This window comes from Mustela nigripes, chromosome 16 (assembly GCF_022355385.1).
Source record: "Mustela nigripes isolate SB6536 chromosome 16, MUSNIG.SB6536, whole genome shotgun sequence".
Lineage (NCBI taxonomy): Eukaryota > Metazoa > Chordata > Mammalia > Carnivora > Mustelidae > Mustela > Mustela nigripes.
Genome location: NC_081572.1, coordinates 1,649,656 through 1,671,320, shown reverse-complemented (window position 1 = coordinate 1,671,320; position 21,665 = coordinate 1,649,656). Strand labels below are relative to the sequence as shown.

At 64.5% G+C, this 21,665-nt stretch overlaps 1 protein-coding gene across 1 annotated transcript in view; it reads left to right on the top strand.

Moving 5' to 3' along the window:
* Nucleotides 1-18,943, top strand: part of RPTOR (regulatory associated protein of MTOR complex 1) — a 308,307-nt gene extending 289,364 nt beyond the window's left edge. The window contains exons 24-31 of the mRNA XM_059380157.1: nt 564-688; nt 2,625-2,729; nt 12,076-12,182; nt 13,568-13,695; nt 15,027-15,113; nt 15,982-16,098; nt 16,405-16,534; nt 17,159-18,943. Coding sequence (XP_059236140.1) covers nt 564-688; nt 2,625-2,729; nt 12,076-12,182; nt 13,568-13,695; nt 15,027-15,113; nt 15,982-16,098; nt 16,405-16,534; nt 17,159-17,227 — 868 coding nt within the window. The 3' untranslated portion in view covers nt 17,228-18,943. The remainder of the gene's footprint in view (nt 1-563; nt 689-2,624; nt 2,730-12,075; nt 12,183-13,567; nt 13,696-15,026; nt 15,114-15,981; nt 16,099-16,404; nt 16,535-17,158) is intronic.
* Nucleotides 18,944-21,665: the final 2,722 nt, after the last annotated feature.

The window sequence follows — 21,665 nt, the reverse complement described above, 5'->3', positions numbered from 1 at the left end:
AAGCTTTTATTTATTTATTTGACAGAGATCACAAGCAGGCAGAGAGGCAGGCGGGGTAGGGAGGGGGAAGCAGGCTCCCCGCTGAGCAGAGAGCCCGACGCAGGGCTCGATCCCAGGACCCTGAGATCATGACCCAAGCTGAAGGCAGAGGCTCTAACCCACTGAGCCACCCAGACACCCCAACAGCTCCCTTTAAAGTAGAAGCGAGTCTTTAAGGCTTCTGCTGGGCGAGTGAAATTAGGACTGTGATACGCGATGTTGTTCATGTGCTCAGGGTCTCCCAGACACACGTGCTCTCTCGCTTTGTACCTGTGTCATTCTCACAGTCGTCCCCCCATTGGTGGCTTGACCGTGGGCGGACGATGTCTCGGCACACCCAGCAGTGGGACTCCGGGCCCCGTGGCACCCCCGTGACAGACCCCCCTGGGCACTCGGGCTGCTTGTCCACATCCTGCCAGAGCTCGTGGCCCTCCGTGACAGTGGCCGCCCTGGCAGGCGTGAGGGGGATCGCCCTGTGGCTTTGGTTTGCATTTCCCTGATGACTGATCTCTCCTTCCCCGAAGTTTCTGGGACTGGGAGAAAGGGGAGAAGCTGGACTACTTCCACAACGGGAACCCTCGGTACACCAGGGTCACGGCCATGGAGTACCTGAACGGCCAGGACTGCTCACTGCTGCTCACGGCCACGGGTGAGTGCGGTGTGCTGGGCCGGGCTCCGGGCCCCAAACCCAGCGTGGGGACCCCGCACATCTTCACGCACAGCCTTTTCTGACCCTGAGCGTTGCTCTGGCAGAGGGCACCGCCCGTGGTGAAACACACCATCACGGAGGAGGGGGGAGGTTTCCGACAAAGCAGGCTTCACCCCAAGACAGCAGGGCCAGCAGGTGACCAGTGACCGGCAATGTCCAGGGACCCCCGGCCCTCCCCTGACCGGGAAAGGTCCATCAGCTTCTCCTTGTGGCCTCTATGATGCTCTTGGAGGCGAGGCTGGAGGGAGTAAGGGTCCCAGGCACAGAGCATGAGGGCAGCAGGCGCCACCTCGGCTCCCCAGGGGTCCCCGGCCCTCCCCACTGCGCCACCGTGCGTCCGGCTCCCCTGGGCCAGGCTCCTGCCCCCCGGCGGGCCACTGCGGTGCTGGGCCTCACCCTTGCTTTTTGGGTCTGGAATGTCTCCGCTCCACCCCTCCTGCCGCAGTGAGCCACTCCGGGGGACAGCGTCTCCCCTAGCCATTTAAAGACAAGACCTCACTGTTTGTGGGGGTGAGACGTCGCCACTGGCCTAACTGCACCTCCTTCAGGGATGACAGGCCCTGGGGAGGGACTGGCGGGAAGGGAGAAAGAGGGCGCACGAGGCAAGAAGAGGTAGACGTGCAGGCTGCTCCCATCGTGGCCTGCCCTGGCCTGTCCTGTCCGGGGCCCGGCCCTGACCTGTCCTGGGCATGTTCCCATCATGGCCTGCCCTGGCCCGTCCTGTCCTGGGCATCTCCCTGGCCCGTCCTCCTGGGCCTGCTCTGTCCCTGACCCGTCCTATCCTAACCCTACCCTGGCCCGTCCTATCCTGACCCTGGCCCGTCCTGACCTGGCCCTGTCCCTGGCCTGTGTTAGGCCTGAGCACCTGAGCCATCAGCATGGCTGAGCAGACGGCACTGGGCGGGCTGCCTCCCCTCCTTCAGAGCGCTCCTGGGCCCTGCTGTGTCCATGGGGAAAGGTCCTGCTGGTGGCCTCTCTCCCAGGCAGCGCCCGCTCGGACCAGATGAAGTCAAGCCACAGCAGTTGCGTCCCCCACAGGTGTGAGAGTGAAGGAGCGTCCGGGCACCCGGGGCGGTGGGGGGCCGGGGCGGCTCTGCGGATCGTAGGACAGGTCGCACTGAGCACCTCTGAGCGGCAAGGAGGTGGGGAGAGAGCGATTTCCCGGCACAGCAGGCTCAGGGGCGGGTCCCCAGGGGGTCCTGGTGGAGGAGCACAAGGGCTTGGGGTCCAGAGCAGAAGTTCACAGTCACCGAGGCCAGGGGCAGGACGGGTGTCAGTGGGCACGCAGTCCAGCGGGCCCAAGTGACCTCGTCCTCCGTCTGTGCTGTGAGGCAAGTGGTCATGGCCCAGGTTGGGGGTGCTGAAGGCCACACGTGAGCGCTAGCACGTTGGAGAGCAGGGCTGGGCTGGGCTGTGGGCACCGCAGGGGGGATGGACACGGGGCAGGGCGGCTCGCTCATGCTGCTCAGGCTCACAGGAGAGCATGAGGGCTCTGTGCTGAGGGCCATGTGTCGGGTGGGCGGGCAGCCCACCTCCTCATGTGGGGAGCCTGTGGGCCACATACTGAGGGCCCACCTGTGTGGAGCAGATGTGAAGGGGTGCCACGGAAGGCCTGGCTTTTTGCCGAGAGCACCACAGGAGGGAAGGAGGGCCGCCTGGGGTCAGAGGTCAAGGGTAGTGGTCCCTCAGCGCGTCTGCTGCGGCTTCCCCGGCGGCCCGGACCTCCCAGGAGCAGCCCCGCTGCTGCCATGTCGGGCCGCCTCACAGAGACCGCGTGGTCTCCTGTCTCGCGGAGGGCACCTGTCACCCAGGGGGGTCCTCCACGCGCCGCAGCGGCCAGGCCCGTGTTCTCACCTCCTGCTCTTCTCTCCCCAAGATGACGGCGCCATCAGAGTCTGGAAGAACTTCGCAGATTTGGAAAAGAACCCAGAGATGGTGACTGCCTGGCAGGGGCTCTCGGACATGCTGCCGACAACTAGAGGTGGGTCCTCCCCAGGGGCCCAGCCGCCACGTCCCCCTGGCACTTCCTAGTGCCCAGACCATAAGCCAGCTGGCCACCTCGCCCCCGTGGCCATGGCCTGCCTGAGGCGCGGCCCGGGGCTGGTAGAGGACCTGCACCCTGTGCTTCATTCCGGAGGGACTCCCTGAGGACGGGACGGCGCACCGCGGGTGGGCGTGCGGGCCGGTGCCGGAGGCCGAGGACGCTGGCCCCGCCTGCACGGGGCCCACAGAGGCGTTCTGGGAGCCGAGCTGAGCTGGCGTGGCTGTGGCGCGGCTGACCGGCTCTGCCTGCTGCCCGTGGGCTGGGCCCGCACGCCGCCCCGCAGGCCGGTCGTCCGGGGGCCGGAGCGGGAGCTGGACCGGCGGCTCGTCTCCTCCGAGGGCCCGCCGTGTTGCCGCCGCGCGTTGGCAGCGTGTCAGGTCTTGGCTCCCGAGAAGCCCAGCTGTGGGGATCAGGGTCCTTGTCACTGAATCGACAGGGAAAGCGACTCTGTCCTCCTGCCCCTGCGCGGCCGGCCTGGCCTTGCTGCAACTTTGTGCACTTCCCACACGGCCCCGTCTGTGTCCCGTCGTCGCGTGGCTGTGCTCGTCATAGCCAGTCATCTCCGTGGCTCCTTCTCTTCCCTCTGTCCCAGCACCTGTCCCGAGGAGTCGCTGCCCCTGGGAGGTGACCTCACGCGGGAGAGGCCCCCAACCCCAGCGTGGGCAGCTCCAGGCAGAAAGCTCTTTGTGGGCTGCTTTAGAATGTTGTGGTTTTTTAATTATCTTTGGAATAAAACAGTCATCCACGCTGTCCCCCACCGCCTCCCCAAGGCCCCAGCACGGCCACCTCTGTGTGGCCTGGGCCCCTTCAGGCCCGGTCCCATGACGAAGCGACAGTCACCATGTCCTTCCACTGTGGTCTCAGTGTTCCCGGATTAGAGCGAAGGCGTGTCTCCCCCGCAGACCCCATTGCCCCCCACCGTGCTGGCAGCTCTGTGATCCCAGGACGCCCCGGGGCGGCCCACCCTGACCCGGGCACTCGTGCTCGCGGCTTGCACTGCTGGCGCTGACCCCGAAGACGAGGTTTCTGGTCCTTCGCTTCCCACTGCCATCCAGCAGGAGACACACCCCAGGCCCCAGCTACCCCTCCAGCCCCTGCACACAGAGCCAGAGACCCCTGTGTGGACGTGGCAGGGGCTCAGGGCCAGGCCAGAGGACGGGAGAGCGGGAGCCCTGTGGCAGCTTGGGGTACATTGTTTCTCGATTCATTTTGCCACCGCCGCCTCTCTGCCCCCAAACGATGTGGGTGTGGTTTCCAGATACCAAGAATGGTCTCTCCCATGATGCCGTTCCCTTTGCTTCGGCCAAGGTGAGGGACGCCGGGGAGCATGGCTCGCGGGTGTGGTGGGGGGGTCTAACTGGGAGCAGAGGAAGCAGGGCCGAGGAGACCAATCTAGGTCCGAGGTGCCCCTGCACTTATTCCTGCCCATCAGGAAACCCCACGTGTCACTTGGGGTGCGGAGAGCCTCTCCTGGCCCCAGCTGTCCACCGCAGGCCTGACTTGCTAGTTGGTTCCACAGGCGTCCACGTGCATGTCCTACTGGTCCCGCCCCCTCCCCCAGGTTTTCAGAAACCTCCCCAGGAGAGGCGGAGTTGGGAAGGGGCCAGGAGAGCAACAAGGGTCTTGCCTCCTGGTCTTTATCGGTAGGTCGGGGGAGGGGCCTGGGGGGGGGCGCCCCGATTCTCCTCGGCTACAGAGCCGCGGTTTGGTCCCGTCCTCTGCCTTGTAGCCAGGCAGCCATGGGCTTAGCAAATGGTTATTTCCTTTGCTCTTCCTGAGACACCGGAAGGATGAGAGGGGCGGGAAGCCCAGGGGGACAGCTGCTCTACAGGTCAAGACAGGACGGGCCCAGGTGCTCCTGGCCACAGCCACCCCGACGGGGACCCCCATCTCGGGATCTAAGCTCTGTAGCCAAGAGTCACATCTGGTGGCATTCCGGCCCTCGTGCCAACCGCTGGTCACCTGGTGCCTGTCAGCCGCTGGCTTCCTTCCCCTGCCCGGCCCAGAACCAGTCCTGGCCTCTGACATGACAGCCAGCCAAAGTCTGGGCTGCAACCCTAGGGAGACACGTAAAGAGACACGGAGAGAGGCCACCACGAGCCACTTCCATGGCCGCTGCTCTTCAACGTCTGGGGCACGCGCCGCAGCACGAGTCAGGACCCTTCTGAGTGCTGGCCGTGGTCTGGGGGACCTTCCCCGCTCCAGGTCACCCACGCAGGTGCTCGAAGCCACCTGCCCCACACGGGGCTCCAGCCGGGCCTGCAAGCTGTCTGCGGAGACGCGGCAGCCTACCGCGTCCACCAGCCGTGAAGCGCGTCCCCGAGAACATCCTCGGAGAACGCCCCCAGGGAACTCGGGGTGACCAGGTGGCTAGAGCGCCGCCGGCTGGGAAGGCTCTCACCCCTTGGCCGAATCCACTCTGACCGCTCGCGGGAGGTCTGAATCCGTGGTCTGAGAGGAGGAGGCGCCGTTTCTCACGGGAGGCAGGGGAACCGGGAGCAGGGTCCGTGTGCCCTCAGCTTGAGGTCCCTCTGGCTGACGTGTGCGCACACGCACACCCTTGGGCACACGCACGTGCACACAGACACCCACCCGCGTGCGCATGTCCTGAGGTAGAACCCAGGTGGGCCCCTCTCAGGGCTCCTCCGCCCCCGTCCCCATGCTGGTGTAGCTGCCGGGCAGCTCCTGCACTGGCCACACCGGTCCCATGCCCTTCTGGCCCCGAGCCGCCCGAGCCGACGGCGCCTTCGCCCTCGGAGGCCCCCGGGACCGGCCGCAGTGGACTTCGCGGCAGCACTGACGAGCGCTCCAGCACTTGGAAGTTCTAGTGGCACGTGTGGTTGGGTTTCGCGATGTGCCAGAGCCCCTTCCGATTTCCAAAAACCCTGGTAATTGAGTTTCTTCATCTGTCGGGTCCATTTTGGGCGAGGTCAGCCCCTGCGGTTGGGACCGTGGCACCCTGTGACCCGGGCCGCCCCCACCTGCCCCCTCCCCTGCTTCTTTTGATTTGAGTGTTCTTCCTGCCCTTTGGGGTTGCGTGACTGCTGACTAGCCCCATGTGAAACCCGTGATCCCTGTGTCCTCGGAGGTCTGGCCTGAGAGGCCTCAGTGTGTCTCGACCGCCCTAAGCAGAGACAGGAGTGCCTTCTCTCTTCCCTGAGACCACCCTGGTGGCGGGTGGGATCCCGCCTGGCCACTCTCCTGCATTGGTGGCATTTGTTCTCACGCCCATAGAGCTCTTTGGGGCCGTCAGGTGGTTAGGCTGTGACTCTGCATATCTGTCCCATGCACACCGTCCCCTCCCGTCTAAAAGAGCATCAGGCAGCGGCACGCAGAGGTTACAGGACGAGTCAGGTAGCTGTGGAAGGCGCTGAGAAGTTGGAAGGAAAGCTGTCGAGATGAAGCTCCCTCGGGTCTGAGGCCTCGTGGTTGCACCTCCTGGGCCCCTTTATCCCAAACATGGGGACTTGCCTCCCGTGGGCTCAGGACCTTATCCCTCCCCTCTGCTGCGCTGCCTTCCTGGGGGCTCCTGCAGCTTTCAAGGACTGTGCTCTGCAGACTGCCCTCAGCCGGCCTCGGTCAGGACGGAGGGTGACCCGACAGCACCCCCTGGAGGCAGGGTGTGGACACTACCGCCTTCAGGACCCCCAGACCCATTGGACGGCCCAGGTCTGCAAGCTGGACACCAAGAAGAGCATTTCGGTTTCATGAGAGCAGAGAAGTCGTTCCAGATCGAGATTGTTTTTTCTACCTAAACTTTTGAAAAATCATTTTTTTCAGAATTTAATCCGAAGTTTCTTATAGCATCTGTCTCCACCTGAAAAACCCATATATAAGCTTCACAGCCAGCAGAACTCCCACATGCAACTGGCCGTGGACACAGAGCTGTTGAGCCAGGTTAGCAAACGGGAAACCTGAACGATCCCAAGTGACCGTCGCTTTTCTCTCGTAATGTCCACCTGTGGGTACCTCATGAAGGGACGGGGCTCGCAGACCCAGACGCACATGCGACCCGGACCTGTGACTCACGGGGTCAGGTCTAAGCTCGGAGAGCCTTCATCCTGGCCTCTGTCCCACAGCCCTTCGCAAGAGCTGGTGGCGTTCTCCGCAGGGGGCAGACGAGGCCGTGGGTCTGGGGGCCCCTGAGCCGCCACAGCGAGGGGTCGAGGAGCTGAGAGCGAGAGGGGCCTTCAGATCTCAGACTCACAGTTCAGCGTCCTGTGAACCATTCTGGGAGCTCAGTGCCTGCGTGAAGGCTCCGGAGAGGAAGCACCAGCCGACAGGAGACAGGCTTCTGCTCTTCCGGAAGGAGAAACGACAGGGTCACCGTCTCTGGAAACCTAGAGAAAAGCCAGAGGACCACCTTCCATGGATGGAGCTGGGGAAGGCAAGAGGCCGGACGGCGCCTGGTTTAGCCGTTTCAGCTGCTTGGGGGTTCGTTGGGGTTGCTGCTGTGGACAGAACCCAGGACAGGACAAAGCTAGGGCCCTTCTGCACCTCGGCACCCCCGAGAGCCAAGAACACATCGTCCCGCCTGGGGGGTGTGAGCGGCGACATCAGCCTTGGGCCTTTGGCGTTAATATTCATCAGCCGGAGCAGCTCGGAAGCCGGCTGAGGGCCATGGGAGAGCCATGATGGCCCCGGCAGAGACGCCTTGAGCTGGGCGCTCCTGGAGCCGCCGGCCAGCCTGTGCTCCGTGGGTGCCAGAGCAGGAGCTGATGGCGGCTCCGGTTCCTCCAGCAGTGCGGCCGATCTAGAATCCGGAGTGGGCAGGACGCAGACTGGAGGTTGCGCGGTGCAGGCATTCACAGGCCGGACGCCACGGGAAGGCTCAGCATCGACGTCCCGCAAGAGAGAACGGGGACACCTGGACACAGGCCCGCGATTCCCCCCTGCGCCAGGGGACAGGCCCCTCCGTCTCAGTTCCAGAACTACAGCTCCCCTGGGTCTGCCTCAGGTTGAGGGCGGCAGGTCCCCAGGTTCAGTCCACAGGACAGGGTCCTCGGCGGGCGGTCTGGACTGGCCGCGGTGTTACAGAGATCCAGACGGTTAACGCGTTTGTCCCTTTCCACCGTCTACTGGGCCGGGAAGCTCTGGGGTCTCAGAGCTGCATGTCCCAGGCACCCGAACCCATCTCTGCCGCACGGATCTACGTCGTGAGGAAGAAGTCCCCTCTGGCCAGGTTCGAGATTGGGTGGTGCGTCCAGGCCTGGACCCAGGGTAAAGTCAGGCAAGATTAGGGGTCTGCATCTTGGGGGAGTGCCCACCCCGCCCCACCGTGGAAGGGGGGGGTCAGCCATCCCAGGAACGTGGAAGGTGGTCGCGTGTGCTCTGGGGTATTGTAGTTGCCGGGCTGGCAGGAATCCTCAGCTTTTTTTTTTTTTAGATTTTATTTATTTATTTGACAGAGATCACAAGTAGGCAGAGAGGCAGGCAGAGAGAGGGGGGGGGGAAGCAGGTTCCCCGTTGAGCAGAGAGCCGATGCGGGAGCTCGATCCCAGGACCCTGGGATCATGACCCGAGCCGAAGGCAGAGGCTTTAACCCACTGAGCCACCCAGGTGCCCCAAGTCCTCAACTTTTTAAAAAACCTCCCTGAGGCTGTACGCAGAGCCAGCACCAGCCCCGGGGGGGACGCACCCCACCAGCTGGCCGAGAGACCCTGGGGCCCGAGGGGATGACCTCTGCCTGTTGCTTGAGGGTTCCTAGATGCCCGTGTAGAAGTACCCCATGCAGAAGACTCTGGGGCTTGAGCTCTGCCGTCCATGCCCACTGTGGCCTCATCTGGAGCAGGACCACCACGTGCCTGTGTTCCAGATCAGGAAGCCGGCGTTGATGAGGGACAGCCGCCTTCCTGGCACCGGAGGCTCCACGTCCAGGCGGTGTGTCTCAGGGTCACGGGGTCAGAAAATATGGCTCTCACGACGTTTCGGGCCCTTGTGCGTCCTATCTGGGGTCCCATTCGTCCCTAGACCGATGCACGGGACACAGGAGGACCCAGCTGGCTGCAGTACGCAGTACATGGACGGCTTCTGGTCCTCTGACCACAGCACTTGCTACTTTCAGCCGGAACGGGCTTGGCGTCCCGGAGTCCGGAGCTCACAAGGAGCCAGAGCTCGTGCGTGCTTCGCTCCTGCTGCTCATGGTGGGAGCGGACTCGCTCCCAGAGGCGCTGCACCGGATGGAGGCACCGAGGCCGGGGGTGCCCGCACCCAGCTCCCTGTGCCCGAGAGCGTCCTCAGAGTGGTGATGAAGTCAGAACAAGAGCGTCAGAGCCGGCCCTGGCCCGGGCGGGCTCCCATCAGGAAAATGCCACAGGAAGGAGGCTGCCCCCCGCCCCTTCGCTGGGGCCTAGGTTGGCCGCCCAGAGCAAACCGGAGCAGGCCCGCATGGCTCACCCCCCGGCGCAGGGACGCTGCGTCCCCTCTCCACTTGTCACCATGACCCCAGACTGTGGGACCAAGACATGGACACAATCGTCCTGATGCCCTCTGGCCTCCACACTCACTGACTGCCCGACTCTTAAGTCCCCGGAGGGGCTGACGCCGACACCAGATGGCCTGCGAGGGACGTCTGAACGCACAGGGTGTGCTGTCTGCCACGGCGGCCACCCCACACGTCCACACCTCGGGGGGCCCACGTGCTCCGCGGCCGCCTGGGACGATACGCACGTCCCCGCCAGGAGAGAGCCTTGTCAGCAGCCTATCCCAGCTCTGTCACTGGCACCCCCGCTCCTGTCCGCTGCTCCCCCAAGGCCATGGCCTACAGGCTGACGTCTGGGGTCTGCAGTCTGACCACAGCACTTTGGACTTGGGAGTCTGCCGTGTTCTTTAAAAGACCCTCACAGAGTCTGTACCAAGCAGATGACTTGGAGTTTTACACATTACAAAGAACGCTTCTTAAGACTGGAGCCACTGCAGGAAACCTGGGCCTCTCCTTGGCCTGGAGCCAGAGGACGTGTAGGTTTTCCCAAGGCCAGCTGGACACAGACCGGCGGATGTAACTACCCCCATGTGACCAACTCGTGCCTGTCCAGCTTCATTGTTCTCCTGGGTCACACCTGACCTTTCAGCCTCCTTTAGACTTGGGTCTTCGGGGCCTTGAACAAGCTTCCGTTTGAGCCCGGTATGTCCCCATAGAGGAGGTTTGTCCGTCTCCCACCATACGAAGCTGTGTGCCGCCCGGCTGTGTGCGTGTCCCTGCCCCGTGGTGCCAGGCCGTCCATCCCTCGGCACGTCTGCTGCTTCTCTGCTGCGTCAGCGGCTCCAGACAGAACCTCACAGAGGCACGGGGTCTGTCTCCCTCCCTAGCCCGTGGAGGGACTGGCCCCTGGGACATGGGCTGGGGCAGCCGCCCGGGCAAGCCAGCAGGGCCGGCCCAGGACCACTCCCGGGGTCCCTCAGCTGGTTCCCGATGGGCTGCCGCTTTGAGTGATGCCGTGGGCCACCTGCCCGCCACTGCTCTCGGGTCCTGACTCCAGAGGTGATGTGCTGAGGGGCCCAGGATTGACAGGAGCCACCAAAGGGCCCAGGTCAGAATTCATGCTGTCCGTCCTCAATGTTAGCAAATACGTCAAGCCCCGGGAAACATGGGGTCGGGAACAGTGGGGCTTCAGACACTCCTTACCCCAGGACGGGGGCCCTCAGCACCCACCCGCCTCCCTCCCTCCCTCATAGAGCTTCCTGCACAGTCACCCCCGACATTGTGAACACCCTGCCCCCTCTTGTCTGCCCTTCCCCACCGCTGGCCATGTCTGCAGGCTCGGTGTGGCCCCCTGGCGTGGGGGAGATCGTGTCCTGGCACGGAGCAGCCCATAGGGACCGCCCCAGGGGCCCTGTGTCCACATCCAGGAGGTGACTATTTGGTCAGGAAGACCCCCACCCATCTGCATAAGAATGTTCCAGAACATTCTCATGCACCAGAAGGAAACCCTGTGCCCACAGGTTCAGTGCCTCCCTGCAGAGGAAGACCTCCACATCTGGGCCGAGTTGTCCACACTTAGATGACTCTCCAGGGCCCGGCACTGCTCCTGGGGTCACCTAGGGGGTAGCCCGGGGTTCGGAAGGGAGATCGGGGCCTGGAGGGCGATCCGCCGCCCAAAAAGAACGAAGTAGAAGGGAACAAGGCGTTATGGGGTCTGGCCTGAGAGGCCTGGAGAACAGGATGCCCAGGGCCGCGGGGGCCGCAGAGCAGCAGAAATGAGCTTGGCAAGTGTGACCAAAGAAATATACAAATGAGGTCATCACGTGAGTGACAGAACAGGAGAGATCTTGGTGGCACAGTGCAGGTCACAGCACACGCATCAGTGGAGGAAGAAGAGCGGGAGCACCAGCAGCCGCGGGGTCTGGGGGAGCCCACTGCGGGGGTCTCTGCCGCGGCTGCAGGTGCCGCCTTGCCTGGGGACCCTGACCCCCCCACAAGTGTGCTCGGGCCTCGAGAAGACGTTGCCGCTCCGGCCACGGGCTGTGGAGTCAGGGAACGGATAAGTGCTAACTGGTCCACCGGACCCCAGCCTGTGGGGCAGGAGGAGTCGGCACCGTGTGGCCTGGAAGGGGAATGCGGTTCCTAGAAAACACGCCCCGTATAAAATTGGGGGCATCGGCGGAAACCATCCTGGTGCGTGGACAGGGGCGCGTGGGTGGGGGACGCGCACAGCCCAGCGTGGGAAGGTGCCTGCGGCCTGGGGACGGTCCAGCCGGGATCAGAGCAGGCAAGTGAGGCTTTTCTCACGGGTCTGAAGTCTTGCTTCCTTTCAAAAGAACGAAAGGAGGGAAGCGCCAGCTGCTGTTTGATCTGGGTGGTGGGTACGGGACCTCCCCTGGATATCTATAGACTGGCTTGACTAGACTGTCCGTGAGGCTGTCGTGCTGCCTTTAGGAACGCTGCAGTCACCCCATGCGGCCCTGCGTGGGCCTCATGCCCGGCGGGCTCTCCTCGGCCTCTGCAGAGCTCCTGCGCAGCCCCGAGAAACCGCGTGCTCAAGTCTTGACGTGGCCGAGAGCAGTGTCGCCGTCCCCGCTGTGAAGTTGCACAGCTGCCCACTGTGCCCAGGACAATGGGCATTTTGAACCGACAGTCCTAGGACGGCGCTGTCCCAGCAGCAGAAAACTGGGCGGGGCGGGGATCCAGGGACCCCAGTCTGCTGCCCAACCCAGACGGCGAACCTGGAGCTCCCGTGGGGTTGGGGACCGGGCCGTGGCTGGGGTGGCGTGGCACTCCGTGGTGCTGAGTGGCTGCCCGGGACAGGGTCCCGAGTTGACGGCAAAATGGTGTGTGTCTGTCCAGGAGCCGGTATGGTGGTGGACTGGGAGCAGGAGACCGGCCTCCTCATGAGCTCAGGGGACGTGCGGATCGTCCGGATCTGGGACACGGACCGGGAGATGAAGGTGCAGGTAACCGCGGCCCCGCCCGGCCTCCCGACTCTGCTGCCCCCCCCCCCCCAGACAGGCCCCTGTCCCGGAGAAGTGAGAGTGGGGGTCGTGGGCCTTCACGCCGTCTGGCGCTAATGACCTCTCACGGCCCATTTATCACGACACTTTGACCCGGTATTACAGCGTGATTAAGCCTATGCTAATCCTAATCATTTCCAAACATATTTTATCCATGCAAATGAGGGAATATCAGGAAGCAGCAGAGTGAGCACATTTTAAATTGGAATGGTGAATTATTTGCATGCTTCTTAAAGCATCTTTTATTTCCAGTTTTAATCAGCAGAGCAAGGACAGAATTGGTTTTGACAGAGCCATCCTGGAAGGGGTCGTAGGGCTGTAGTGAGCTGGGGACCACCGGGGTTTTGGGTGGTGGTGCTGGCTGTGGCTTGAGGCCCAGGAGCTCTGCCTTCCTGGCCTCCCGGCCCGGCCCGGGGCCTCCCGCCAAGCCCCCAGTCACACAGGCACCCAGCGGAGGAGGACGGGCCCAGGTCGAACGGGAAGGGTTGGGGATGGGGAGCCGACTTGAGGCCGGGACACAGTTGTCCGAGCTGCCGGACAGAGGCGACCTCCCTCTGCCCTGTGCTCAGGTCCTGCAACGGCACAGTCGGCCTTTGTCACGTGTCCTTTCTGGGCCCCGGAGCTGGCCAGTCCCTGCTGCCCTCCAGTGCAGTGTGGACACCTGATGCCGGCAGCCCCTACTCGGGAGCCCGTGCCCGCGGCTCTTGTCTTCAGCTCGGCTGCCCGGGGCTCGTCCCTGGCCCCCGGCCCCCGGCCCCCTGCAAGCCTCGGAGCAGGCCGTGTGGTCCCAGAGGTGCGGCTGCCGCCCTCTTCCTGATGCCTCTTCAACAGACCAGGAGCCACACGTGTGGGATTTCTTCCCCAGGCGCCCGATAGCAGCGAAGCCCTGATGAGGGGAAAGTGCTTTCCTTCTTGTGGCCCCTGATCCTACCCGGCATTCCTCACCCCTGCATCTACTGCCCCAGCAGGAGTGGCAAGGAGGCAGTTTACAGAGGCAGAGCTCCCTAGATCCTCTCCTGAACTAATTAGGAGGATCCGTTCCTACCGGGATGTGTTTTGTCTTCCTTTTGGGAAACAGGGAGACCCTGGAAAGTTTAATTGGTACCAAAAGCAGGTTCCCAGAGTCGTGCACTGGCTGCAGCCCTGGGGACGAGGAACTGGCTCTTGGGTGGGTGTGGCCTGACTCACTCGGGTCCCCTGTGGGCCCCTCAGGCTCCCTGGGCCTTCCAAGCCTTCTCTGGTGCAGAAGGCAGGGCTCCCCTGCCGGGGTGATGGCGTGACCGGCCACTGCTGGGGGCCCTCACCACAGTCCCTGTGTCCACACCCAGGACATCCCCACGGGCGCTGACAGCTGTGTGACAAGCCTGTCCTGTGACTCGCACCGCTCCCTCATTGTGGCTGGCCTCGGCGATGGCTCCATCCGCGTCTACGACCGGAGGATGGCGCTCAGCGAATGGTAATCTGCCCCCCCCACCCCAGCACCCTCCAGACAAGGTACTCATGTCGCTGCCAAGTCTCTGGGCCCAGAGTGAGCCTTCTGAAGCCCACCGGGCACCGCCCCCCACCAAGGCCACATTTCCACGGCACGTGGAGGGGGAAAACCAGCCGGGCAGGGAGCCTGGCAAGATACCACCCTCTCTGAGCTCAGTCTCCCTCCTGTGCGTGGTAGACGGCCAAGAGGACAGTGTCTGGGAGTCCCCGCCTGGGCCCTGCACTGGGCTGAGTGACATGCATGTTGTGCCTGTTCCGGGCTCTGGGGGCCAGGTGGAGCTGGGCACTGGGGGGCGAGTGCTGTTACCTTTGGGCAGGTGAGGTGCTTGGGTCCGGCCGGCGGTCACTCACCCGGGCCCCACGGCTGATACATGATAGTGTCGTCTCTGGCCACGGCCTGGCCAGGCCTGGCCTTCAGGGGTGAGGAAGGGGCAAGCGGGCAGGTGTCAGACTGGAGCTGAAGGAAGCCCATGGGACGAACTGTTGGCTGCGAGGCCCTGGTGCTGGGCCTGACGTCCAGTGGGTCTCCCAGGACAGACCCGAGGCTGGACCGGTGCTGGCTGGGCCCGCACACGCCCTGCAGGTTCTCTGAGAACAGGCAGCACCCCCAGAAAGCCGCCATCGTGTGTGGGGAGTGGGGTTTCCTTCTGGGCTGGCCGTGAGCACACGGAAACCCACTCGTGGCGCGCTTTGAAAGGGTGAGTTTTCTCTCCATTAAGATGTCCTCTTGGCTACCCTGAGCAGGCAGTGAAGTCCCAGATTGCCCAGAAAGAGCCGAGGGTCATGGAGCGGCCCTGAGGGTACGGCTGGGGTCCCCAGGTGCTGAGGGCAGCGACACGGGCACCCACTCACCCCAGCTAGGACTCATGGCTTGCTGTGTGCGGCACATCCTCCGTGCCAGGGGTCTCTGCTTCAGCCGCCCCTTGGCTGGGGTTCTCACTCCTGACCCTTAGTGTCGTGGGCTGGGAGCTGCACGGTACAAGGCCCTGTCCAGGGGCTCTGGGGCGGCTCTGCCGTGCTCCCGACATGACGGCGAAGGGTGGGTGGAGGCCACTGGCCCCCCCGAGAGAGCAGACACTGAGGGCCTTAAATAAATACTCAAAATGAAGTCGCACCCTCAGCTTCTTAGCTCCTGTCCGGTGCTGTGTGTGCCAGCGGCCGGCCCGCTGTCCCCCACCCCCGCTCAGGCAGCCCGCTGTCCAGTCCCCTGCAGCTGGCCGGCCCGCTGTCCCCTCCCCCGCCCAGGCCGCTGTCCAGGCTCTGACCCGGTCCTTCCCCACCCCCACCCCCCCGCAGCCGCGTCATGACGTACCGGGAACACACAGCCTGGGTGGTGAAGGCCTACCTCCAGAAGCACCCCGAGGGCCACATCATGAGCGTGAGGTACTGAGAAGATTTATGAGATATTTTGCTGTAAGAACATTATTTTCTCCTCCATTTAAAATATGTCTTTGGTATTTAAACAGCCGGGAAGGATGGCATTTCCGGGCAGTGATTAACCTGCGCTTGGGGACTGGCCAGAAAGGTCAGGGCCTGTGGGAGGGCAGGGACACGTCGGTCCCCCCGTCGGAGAGCCTCACGGCAGCTGGCTCGGTGGCGCTGCAGGGTGTGCGCGGGAGGGGGCGGGCGTCTTCCAGCCCCTTCCTGCGGGCCCACTGCGTGGGGCGGTCGTCTGCCCGTAAATCCATTTCTCCCGCTCGGTAAACCCCGCACTGAGAGTGGCGAGTGCTTACTTGCCCGTTAAAGGGACAGCCGATGTTAGTGACCGTCACAGAGCCACCATTTCTTCAGAGATGCTCTGTCTCTTGTTTGTAGCATAAAAACAGAACATAGCTCTTAGAGCGACACCCGCCAGGGACCAAGGACGAAAGATGGCCTCCAGGGGCGACTCGCGGCCTCCCGGCCGCCCGCCGCCCTCCCATCCTGTACCCGCAGCCCAGCTGCACAGACTCTCGTCTCCGGGGCTGCAAATGAAACCAATAACTCACGTTCCCCCGCCCCCGGGCCTCTGCTTGCTGCCGCCTGACACCGTGGAGGCAGGGCCTTTCCTGGCTCTGGGGAGGAGGCTGGGGGGGCTCGGTGGCGGGCCTGGTCGCAGCGGCCGGTGGGGCGGGCTCCTCCCCACGCTGGTCACTCGGGGGCGGGCCTTGGCCTTGAGGAGTGCCTGCGCACCTGGGCCCCTGACCTCATGAGGCCAGCCCTCGGGGCCTGGCCTGCCCCAGCCTCCCCAGCAGCGCCCCTTTCCTGGCAGCGTCAACGGGGACGTACGCTTCTTCGACCCTCGGATGCCCGAGTCTGTGAATGTCCTTCAGATCGTGAAGGGGCTCACGGCCCTCGACATCCACCCCCAAGCAAACCTGATCGCCTGGTAGGTGCCGCCCCTAAGAGAAAATGAGGGGCCTTGGCTGCCCCGACCATCTCAGAGCACCCGAAGTCAGCCCCGGGTGTCCACGTGACCAGCAGGCACTACCCCCTGCCTGGGAGCGGGAGCTCTCCGGAGCCACGTCGCTGCGGGACGGCGGGTGGGTGTTGGGCGGGCAGGTCAGCCCTGTGTCCCGGACGGTGCCCCAGTGAGAGGACGCGCCTGCCTCCCCCCTGTGCTGAGCTGCCCCCACCCCCCCCCATGCTTCATCCCTGGGCCGGCAGCCGGCTCACCCCGACCCCCTGTGCGCAGCGGCTCCATGAACCAGTTCACGGCGGTCTACAGCGGGAGCGGGGAGCTGGTCAGCCACATCAAGTACTACGACGGCTTCATGGGCCAGCGCGTCGGCGCCATCAGCTGTCTGGCCTTCCACCCGCACTGGGTCTGTGCCTGCCCGCGCCTGGGCGGAGGGGCCGCAGGGGGTTGCGGGGGGCTCGGGAGAGCTGGGGGGGCACAGGAGCCGCGGGCAGGGGGGCTACAGCCAGCCCTCGCCCACCCCACAGGTGGCAGGGAGGGCGCCCTGGGCTTCTCCCTCCCTGTGTCCAAGAACGGCGCGAAACCAGATCTTGTCCGGTCCTGGGCCACCCCAAGCCACCTCCGGGAACAGCGCCAGGCGCCCCGTCAGCTAGGGAGTCCTGGGCTGCGCAGACAGGAGACAGCCCCCCTTCTCCTGTCACCCGTCGCCTCTGGCCTGATCCCAGCCCTGGAGAAGCCCAGCACAGAGGAGGCTGCCGGGACACCCTTGCCCGGCCTGTGCTTCCCAGGGAGGGGTGGCCCAGCCCTCATGGTCGCTCCCCGAGTGTCTGGGCTCCACCAGAGGCCCCCATGCAGCCTGGGGCTCCCAGACGAATCCCTGCAGGGAGCTGTGGGGAGCCCCCATGTCCTCGTGATGAGGTGCGGGGCCTCTGCTGAGAGCCAGGGCCCGGTGGGGGTGGGGAAGCCCCACGGTGGCCTCCCCACCTCCCACCCCTGCCCACGCGCTCACCCGCCCTGCTCTCCTCTGCAGCCTCACCTGGCCGTGGGCAGCAATGACTACTACATCTCCGTGTACTCGGTGGAGAAGCGCGCCAGATAGCGGGCGCCCGCCCCGCCAGGCCTCCGTGTACATAGTGGACCCGCCGCGCTGCCCTGAACACTGGTCCTGACCTGCTGCTGAGGGCTCCAGGAGGCCCCTCGCTGTCTGTCCGTCCGTCTGTGGTCACTGTCACGCCCGGGAGCCCAGGGAAGGGGCCTCTGGTGGAGTCCTGCCGTGTGACAGCCCAAGGACAGTCACAGACATCCCAGCACCCTTCCCGTCCTGTTTTGCTTCTGAGATTTTTAAAGAGGGAGACACACTCGTTCTATTTTGCGAGGGACCCGAGCACTGGCTCCACAAAAACTCCGAGACAGAAGCCAGCTCCCCAGGGCTCAGCCACCCTGGCGAATGGGGGAGCGCTAGGGCTCAGCATGGGTCTCTGGGCCGCTGCCTGGCCATGAGCCGGCTTGGGCTGCCTCCCCCTGGCTGCAAGCTAGCCGGGGCTGTTTTCTGCGCACGCGCTCCTGGGGGCATTTCCAAGCACCCTGGGAGGCGGGGGCATTCAAGAGACAGAGCCGGCGCGCGAACGAGGAAACAGCCCAAGGCCCCTCGCCAACTGCCAGTCCTTGCCCCACTAGGGGCCTTCGTGGCCAGATGGTGTGAGGACTGGCAGTGCCCGTCCGCCACGCAGCCCACCTTCCCGGCACAGGCCCCTCTCCTCACAGACCCGCTAGCAGAAGGGGCCTGTGGCTTTGGATGGTGAGGCAGGTCGTTGGCCATTCGGCCACCGTCTTGGGCCACTGGCCCCGCTTCTCTTGAGTGCTGCTGTTCCCCAGGCAGGTGCGGTGACAGCCACCAGGCCTGTGGCCTCCCACACGGGTGTGCACGCATATGCAGAGCCCATGGTTTGCACACCCAAGCCCACACACGAGTGCACACTTGTGCGGTCCTGAGGCCTCTCTGCACGGGCTTCACACACGCGCACAGTGCAAGGGCACGTGTGGGTCAGTAGTGGCCCGTCTGCGCCACCACTCACTGGTGTCTTGCAGCGAGTAACTCAGAGAAGGTTCTTGGTGACTGCTTGGGCATGAGTCACGGCATCTGTGCATGTCCGCACACAGGTGTGCGTGTGTCTCCACGTGTGCGTGCACGACCTGGGGCCACGGGGATGGTGTAGCCCCAGGAAGGACAACAGAGAATGTGCTAAGCAATTACAAACAGCGCTTGTAAAACAAAACCACAATGACGATATTCTGAAAAGCATTTTTTCCATTTTCCTTGGGAATCAAGATTATTCGATAGAGGAGTGAGCTGGCTTAACTAATTCTGCCACTTCGAGGCCATAATCGTGGGAATGTGAGTCCCCTCGAGCTGCGGCCCGCACTGCCTCTGCCAGGGCCGTGTCCCCGGGGACCGGGCAGCACCGGCCTTGGCGGCCTGGGGGACCCCCTCCTGGGGGACCCCCAGGAGCCGGCTCCGGGCCGGGGTCCGCGTGAGCTCCCCGGCCACCGGCACCCGGCCATCGGCTGGGTCGGGAGCAGCGGACTCCGGGCCGATGAGCCGAGCCGGGCCGTCTGTGCGGACGCGGATCCGCCCGCCCCGGGACCGACAGGGGCTTCCCGGGTCCGACGCGAAAGTCCAATCATGGAGTTAACCGGGGCTCCACAGAGCACGCCCTGAAGGTTCGCTTATCTCTATTTATTTTACCGAATGAGAATTGCGGAGTGAGTGAGAGCATCCACAGCTGTTCAAGACAATAAACAAGTGCAGAGGTGACCGGCTGCGCCTCGTGGCTTGGGGGCGGGGCCTGGGCGGCCCTTCGTGCGGCGGGGCGGGGACTGGGCGGGCCCTTCGTGCGGTGGGGCGGGGCCTGGGCGGCCCTTCGCGCGGCGGGGGCGGAGCCAGGGCTTGGGAACAGCACTGTGGGCTCCCCAGACTGATGACACCCCTGTGCTGACCTCCCGTGGCTGCCACCGTAGACCACCACGGCCAGGCTGCCGGGACCGCAAACGTCACTCGCTCTGGAGGGGCCCAGAGGGCACTGCATTTCCCTGCCTCTCCCGGCTTCCAGGGTCTGCCGCACCCCCGGCTCTCTGATGTGCTCTGCATCCTCTTCCACTTGTAAGGACCCTAGGGGACAGTCTCCCAACGTCACAGGCAGCTTCTTGGCCTCAGGGCCACCTACAACATTCCCTTGGCCCCTGTGCCCTGGCGTCACGGCCTCCAGACTAGGACACAGACATCCTTAAGGGGCTTTAATCAGCCTATGGCTCCCGCTGTCTGCAAGCTTTGGGGCAAAGACCCCCGCCAAGCAGAGCGCGCAAATGCAGGGGACCCTCTGCCAAGAGGAGGTGGGTGGCCACGGGAATGGGAAGGAAAGCGTCTGTCCTGCCCTGGGGGGGGGGCATCAGCCCCGCTCCTGCCCCCCCCACCCCCTTGGGGGTGGTCCTCCCTCCGCGGGGCAGAGCCTGGACCCCGCGCATCACCTGCTGGCTCAGGACCGCACAGGGGGAGGGCGGCCGTCGCCATGGAAACCTGGGGGTCTGAGCGCTGCGTTCCTGACCCGGGTGACACTGCTTTCTGCGAGAAGGAAACCCAGCCTTCCCACGTCCGTGCTTCCGCAGAGCAAGTGGTATTTTCCCATCGACATCGGATTTTCCGGCGCCAGGACCTGAGCGCTACCCCGGTGTCCGTACAAAGGAAAGATGGATGCGCGGCGGGGCTTGGCCACGGGGCGGCGCCAGGGACCCGCCAGGCGACTCGCCTCCCCTCCCCCGCAGGCCCGGTCCCCCTCGCCGCGGCGCCCTGGGGGAGGGGACGGGAGCGTCCTCGGGGAGTGGCATGTCGTGGGGTCGTCCTGCTGGGCCACCTGCAGCCACCGCGCCGGGCAGCTGGGTCCGGTGGGCTCGGGGCCGCCTGCGGAGCGTCCGCAGACCGTCCGCGCCGGGCGCCGCCCGCACACACGGCGCACGGCAGGTGCACACGCGCGCTCTCCGGTGTCGCGGCCGGGCGCCGCTTGCCCGCGGGGACACGGCGTGCGGACGGTGCGGGCAGCCCGCGTGCGCCGGTCCCGGTCTCAGGACGAGCGGCCCTGCGGAGAGTGCGGGGTGATTCGTTACGGCCCGGGGCTGGGGCGCCCTTGCCGCGGCCAATTCCAGCGAGCGGGGACAGCCCCGCGGATGGACGCAGTCTCCGAGTCTTTAGCCGGGGCTTGACATCGGGCTTCCTAGAACTGGGGCTCCTGGCAGGTGGCCGGCCTCTGGGCTGAGGAGGCAGCTGGTGTCAGGCCCGCAGCTGGTCCCCGGATCCGATCTCTCCTCTTCAAGAGAAGCCCCTTGGAAATCAGTTACAGCCCCTTCTTTCCTCCCGTGAGGGGTGGGCTTCATGTCTCCAAGACAGGACCAAGGGCATGCGCCGCGCCCCCCCCCCACCTCTCCAGCCCGAACATCCTGGTTAGGGCTGCCCCCAAGGCCCCCGCCTGCCAGGGCCCCAGGACCACCGACCTGCACCAGTGAGCAGCCTGCTTGGCCGCACAGCCTGGTACATGGGCAGGGGGACGGGGGTCCAGAGGCAGAGGCCCCGCAGGGGAGGGGCCACGGGGACCATGACGGCCCATCCCCCATCATGCATTCTGAACCCCACTTTCTTCTAACTGGGCGGTTCAGACCAGGCACCTCCGGGGGCCCCAGCCATGCACAGGACCGTGGGCTCCCCAGGAAAGGGGGGCAGAGGCCAGCAACAGCTAAAACCAAAGGAAGAGGGAACCCCACGTGGGTTTTTCTTTCTTTTTTGCTGATTATCAGAACCTTCCAGACTGGGGGGAAAGCAAATGACGCCCCAACAAAAGAGCAGCCCCAAAAGGGCTTCCCGTCCTGTCGTGAAGGCAGAGCCAGCCCCGCCCACTGTGGCTGTGCGCTCCGGCTCGGAGGCCCCGTGGCCATCCATGGCCATCCATGGCCACAGTCCCCGGCGATCTCAGCCAAAGGAAAACCCCCGTTGCCTTTTTGCAGAACTGAGAAGACCGACCCTCAGATGCGCACGGAAATGCAAGGGGCCCTGAAAATAGCCAGAAAACACCCTGAAGTGTTGGTAGTTCCCTGTTTCGAAACTCACTACGGAGCTACGGTGATCCAAAGGGTGGTGCCAAGGTCTTTACACGCGGTCGCACAGGGGCTCGCGCAGGAATGTTCTTGGTCGCGCTGGTCACCACAGCCGAGCGGGGGACACAGCCCGGCTCCACTGATGTCCAAATAAACAAAATGTGGTCTCTCCGCACCAGAGCATTGATGCCCAAGCTCTGAGAAGCCAGTGCCAACACCTGCCACAGTGTGGCCGGATGGGGACAGGACCGACACCACAGTGTGGCCGGACGGGGACAGGACCGACACCAAAGGCCACGTGTCGTGTACTTGTTCTCTCATGAGAGATCTGGAGTCGGAATCCACAGAAACAGAAAGACCAGGGCCACCAGGGGCGGGGGGAGGGGGTGGAGAGTGAC